Source organism: Gobio gobio, assembly GCF_949357685.1.
Source record: "Gobio gobio genome assembly, chromosome: 8".
NCBI lineage: Eukaryota > Metazoa > Chordata > Actinopteri > Cypriniformes > Gobionidae > Gobio > Gobio gobio.
In genome coordinates, this window is record NC_137114.1 from 43229601 (window position 1) to 43235773 (window position 6173).

Genomic DNA, 6173 nt, shown 5'->3' on the forward strand with positions numbered 1-6173 from the left:
TGGACAATAAATGTGCCATATGTGGAATTTTAAACCTACAAGTAAGTATATTTTATGACAGTGACCATTATAATGGGGTAATCAAATATAGGCTAATATGCTTTTTATTTTCATTTTTAGTTTAGTGAAGTATTAATTTTGTTTTCAGATAGATAGTAATGTTACAATGTTAGAATGTAATGTGATTTTAGCCCCCTTTTTGCACATAATATATTGCATAGCCTACATTACATTCACTTGTTTATAGCCTTCAATATCAACATCATTGGGCAGGATGTGAAATAAAATTGTTATTAAAATACAGATTTTTTTTATCCAAATAGAAAAACGTAGAAAATACCAGGATATATACAGTATATAGCCATTCAACCAAAAAAATACTGAGATATGATTTTTGGCCATATCGCCCAATCCTGAAAGCACGTATTATAAATAAAACGTAGATTTTTGACATTTTAAAATCGCATCAAATTAACTTGAGTATATTTTCATTGTTCTGTTGTATTTGTCCTATGGTTTGTAATTTGCTTCTTTGTTCTTGTTTAAACTATATCGTGATATATATCGTTATCATGAAATTTCTCGTATCATGAAATAAGATTTTGGCCACGCTGCCGACTCCTAGTATTTTTGCTCAAATAAATGAAGCCTTGGTGAGCACACGAGACCCCAACATTTTAAACTATAAATGTACAATTGTGTCTGCAATACAAGTTTATTATTATTGTTCTTCTACTGATTTACAATAAGGGCAAGATGACAGAAGAAGCGTGTGAGACCGTTCATAAAGCCAGTCCCTGAGACGAAGAAAAACTGACAGTACGGGAACAGGACGAAGGTCTTGTGCTCACAATAAGATCACAAGAGCTGAGAACAGTAAAACTCATCCAATCTAACAAATGAGGTGTGTGATCAGGCACCAATGGCCCTCTGAACTCCTTTGAGGTCACACTGACCTGTGAAGTGTGCCCTTACAAGTGGGCTCTCATTAAGCAGGTAACAAAACAGGATGTCTAACAAAGGTGGAGGTGACCACCTTCCTTAATCCACACCTCACACCTCTGGCACATGCCGCCAGACTAGGTGCATTTGGCATCTACTCGTGAAGTGTGCCCCTTTGAAGGTGAAAAACAGTGGGTGGCTTCCACATTAAAGTAACCTTGCTAATTTGATCTTTTAGAAGCCAAACAGGCATTAATGCTCATTTACAAGCTCGAATGCCTTTAACGCCTTAAAACGATAGTCCACCCAAAATCTCCTTTTGTGTTCCACAGATGAAATTAAATCATAGTTTGTATCAACATGACGGCAAATTAATGATGACGTAAACGATCCTTATAAGACAATTGCGATCAGTCACATTTATATAATGATAGTTCACTATGACTGGATATGACACTGAATTCATTAAGAATCTCTTCTGAGCATTACATACTAACTGCAAAAGGTGCATCAAAAATACAAAATATTGGTCCATGTCACAACATCAAAGTCAAGCCCCAATTACAGTAGCACAGGTCTTCCACACAGGGGAGAGGTACAAAATGCAACACCGACAAGCAAAACACATTTTTACAGAGTCTCCTGTGAGACTGGCTTTGTAAAGAGAGTCGTTTGAAGAGAGCCACCACGAGAGGTGCTAGAAGTCTGCTCGCTGAATAAAGGAAATTCACAGCACTGTGAGAAGTGGGCCCTGCAGAGCGAAAATCCTCACACCGATACCTGATTGAACTGTCTGAGAGCCAGAAGCGAGTGAAGTTTCAATAGAAAGAGGGAGTGCAGGTGAGGAAGTGTGCCACGGGAAAAATAGTGCGGCGTTAGAGCTTGTTAAAATTACCATATTAGAAAAAAAAGAGCTAGACAGCCAGGAAATGTCATGTCATTAACTATCCCCATTAAGATACTTTTAGACCACGAACTAAATCTATTAAACTAATCTGATATTAACTTCTTTTCCTCTTTCTTGAGGAGGTGGTGAAATGCATAGCTCACTAGGCCCATTTTAAGACGGATTTAGCCACCCTAAATGTCAACCCAGCCCCCCTAAAAATGTGCGATTATCTCCGTAATATGTTTACTAATTGGTGATCGCCTCACTGCCCTTTAAAACTAATACTAAACTGGCGTATTTTAGTCTGTGTTATTCAGTGTGTTCTTCAAAAGCAGAGGACAACGTGTGTGCATTTTACTGATAGATTGTTTTATCATCTGCATCTGTGTCATTTTTTTGTAATAAATGCAGTTTACATAATATGATGCAAAAGCAAATCAAGACGGTTTTCCATCCACTGTAAAAATCTGGGCTTCCTTTCATCTAAATGGCATGAGACTTTGAGTTTTTTCACTCTTGCTGTACTTCATACTACAGCGCAATAAAACTGTTCAAATTTGTTATAATACTCATTTTATAATAAATCAAATGCAAAACATGCGAAATGGGGTCCTCTGCAGCCATTTACTGGTAATAGTGGTAATTTTGTGTCATTTTCATGTTAAAAGTGTGTTTGTTTTCCATTAAAGCACATTTTCCATATAATCTCCATGAATGAAAATGATAGATCTTCTTTAAAGTTAATTTTACTGCAAAAATGTAGTTAACAATAATACGGTTTAAAACATTACATGTTTAAAAAATATATATTTCCCACATATTGCCAATTTAGACAATTACATTAATATAAAGTAAAGTTTGTCTATATTCTTGATCAAAATGAATGGATATTAGCTGGTTATTTAAAATGACATATTTAAATTTTTTATAAATTAATGAAATATACAGGCCAGGGATTGATTTGATAGGTAGTGTATAACCTGCATTGTTCATGCCTACCCTAGTATACAAACAATATATTAAATGAATTCATACCCTGAGCTCCCCTAATATTAACATCCTAGAATTGCCCCTTGCATAGCTCGTATAGACGTATAACACGTATAGATGTTAGGGCGTCTTGTCAATTATGACAAAAATTATAATTGTCGATTATTCCCTTGAAATTGTAATGACGATTATTAATTACGATTATTCTATAGCATTAAGCCTCAAAAGTCAAACATGCATTGGTTTGGTTTCTTTAAATAAAAAAAGTTTAAATATGCATGGTATTATAATGTTATACTAAAAATAAAAATAAAAACAATGGGGAAAAAACTTAAGGAAAAACATATTAAGTACACAGAATAATATAAGTGGACTTTTCTTTGTAATTGCGATTACATTTTATTGAAAGATTACATAATTGTGGCATCCGTAATTGTAATCACGATTACAAATTCGATTAATTGTGCAGCCCTAATAGACGTATAACACATATAGACAATGAATGGGTGCAATGTACACCACTTACTGATTCCTCATCAAACCCCTTAATACTAACAAGAGCAAAAAATAACTTGTTATTAAGAGCTGGAAATCAACTCTAAAACTCTGGTTTTGATAGGTCATGCTTACCTTATTGCCTTGTTCATCCACAGAATTGCTACCTGGAGACCAGAAACACTCATAATTTTAGTTACATGATTTCAAACCTTTGAGAGTAAGCAAAAAGCAAATTAAAACTAAATTTAATGAGATGAGAAATTAATTTAAGCTTTTTATAATACATTAGTTTTGTCTACATTTTTGTAAAATGTCTAAATTAATATTTTACAGCCAAAATTTAAATACATACATGTTAAATACATTTGCCATTACCACAACTTAATATTCTAATACAAACAGTATAAAAAAAATAATCACCATAGTAGCCCATATATGTTGATCACATGTGTGATGATTTTCATACAAAATACATGTCATCCCATTGTCTTCATAATGATCCAGAGTAATCCAACCAATAATCCAATCATGCAATTATTTTTGTATAATCCAAAACATGACAGTCACAAAAGTTTTTGAATAATCCAACAATGTTCAAAGAAAAATTCCAATCCTCTAGTGCCCACCCTTAGCATAAGAAAGCAACAGCCAAACTCACCGAATATGTATATGATGCCGACTGTGCTTCCAATTCCCATAATTCCTGCTAACCGAAGGACCATCTTCTTAGCGTATGCCGTGTTCTCTTTCTGCTTCTTGTCCTCACCCTGTTCATCTTTCTTGTGAGCGGAGTCATCACCCTCTGGAGGAGGCTGGTCCTGTAAACGACGTGTCAAAAGCATCCCATTTTACAACGGCGTAAATTACAAACCGTGAGATTCAAGTCAATTTCACAACAAGAATGCCAACTCTTGAACCTGGAATGTTACACAGCAGCCACTTTCTAATAATTCCTATAATATGCACCAATTGGATTTTTCTGAACGGTAACTTAATGAAACCCATTGTCCTTTGACAGACGTTCAGCCTTTATCTGTATTCAACAGGCAATAGAGGAATCCTGACCTTGCATGATACAGCAGCACTGATGTAAAAATGTCATTTTAAACCACACTCAATGGTAATTTGAGGATATAACATTTGGCATTATTGTCAAGGCCTCTACACACGCACACTTATCGCCAGCGTTTTTCCGAGACGTATTTTGGCGCGTATTGAGTGTTCACACCCAAGCGATTTTCACTGGCGATGCACAGAGTGAACGTGCAAATTCAGTAGATGGCGCTCCTGGTACACAAGGTGGTGCTGCGGCACTTTACGCTTCTGACACTCGCTTGTCACACAGACGAAGAAGAGAGACAGTATTTGCGTGCTTGCCAAAACCATTCACACACTTTTTGCTAACTGGCAAGTAGCATTAGCAGCTCATCTTCTTCTTTGTCTATTTACTTCCTCTTCGTCGTATCAATGTGTGCTCGGCAAGACCGTTTTGTACTTGAGTGCCACCAAGTCGTGTTTTACTGTAACTTCAGCAGCTCCAGGCACGTGAACAAAAGCGCCAATCTCATTGGTCGGCCAGTTTTTAACGCGTCGCGTCAAAAAAAAAAAACTAACCCAAGCCGTTTTTTTTTAAATGCCGCTTTTACGCCTGACGTTTTTGCGCGTCGGTGTGCACACTCACATTGGCGCCCTTTGTTTAATCACGAGGCGTTAAACGATTTTCGATCGAAACGATCGCCGAGATAAACGTAACAATTGGGGGCTCGTCCGGGATAATTGATTCTTTTGTCGTATAGGTAAGTTTTGTTTGGCTGCTTTGAACCTTGGTAAGTAAGAAATTACATATTGTTTTCGAAAAAACTAATGGAATTCGATTTGGTGAAGTTCACGTTATCTCCTACATTAAATCGTTGTAGAAAAAAATTATGATTTTTATAATATAGCGATTTCTAGAACGGCACAGGAACAGGTGATAAAAGAGGAGTTATATCCATGGGCGTCGGAACCATTGTATGTGGATGCGAAAAGACCTTATAACTCACTTTTATTGTCTCTAATTCTGTTTAAACACTTATCATTAAACACGTTAGATGATTTATTTCCACTTTTCTAATATTCTCCATTTTTATTGAAAATAAATGCCTTTCCGTTCTGATATGTGATGGGAAAAGGGAGTAGTGCGAGTTCAGCAAAAGGCGGATTCGAACCCCTAGTCGATTTGCGTCAAAATATTCTGCCATGCGTCTTACCCCTACACTATCGCCACTCTAATTGACTTGGTGATTTCCGTACTTTTGTCTGTCTTAACCAGACGTTTAGTAAACAAGGCGGTATATTTGTAGGCTACTTAATGTAAACGGCATCTACTCCAGTAAAAAAAATTCTGAGAGAGGACCCACCCACATTTGTTTTGCTTCCGACGCCCATGGTTATATCGCAGATTAGTAGAGAGAGGCATCTTTTTAGAACAAACTAAGTTTAACCCTATAAAGCCTACTCTATCATATTTGGAAGATTTCTAAGGCCTCTAAATTATCAACACGGTCAACTTTATTCACACAATATTCTACACGTCTTCAGACACATGGTCTTTTTGCTGTAAAATCTTTAGTCACTAAATACATTTTAGATGTTGCTAGAAATATTTCAAAATGAACATGTACTTAAAAAAAATCATGTTAAAATACAAGTATATGAAATGATATAACAGGTGTTTAAGGAACGTTTATGTTTTTTTGGCAGATTCAACTTATTTACATTTTATGTAAAGTCTGCTATAGTGTTGCAAATCTCATTGATTTACATTACAAGCTATCAGAACTTCCTCATGCTTTTTAAAGTCTAAAATGTATGT

At 35.9% G+C, this 6173-nt stretch overlaps 1 protein-coding gene across 1 annotated transcript in view; it reads right to left on the bottom strand.

Moving 5' to 3' along the window:
- Positions 1-6173, bottom strand: part of timm50 (translocase of inner mitochondrial membrane 50 homolog) — a 45855-nt gene that overhangs the window by 38954 nt on the left and 728 nt on the right. Inside the window, exons 2-3 of the mRNA XM_079824627.1 lie at positions 3978-4137; positions 3452-3483 (exon numbers count right to left, since the gene is read on the bottom strand). Coding sequence (XP_079680753.1) covers positions 3452-3483; positions 3978-4137 — 192 coding nt within the window. The remainder of the gene's footprint in view (positions 1-3451; positions 3484-3977; positions 4138-6173) is intronic.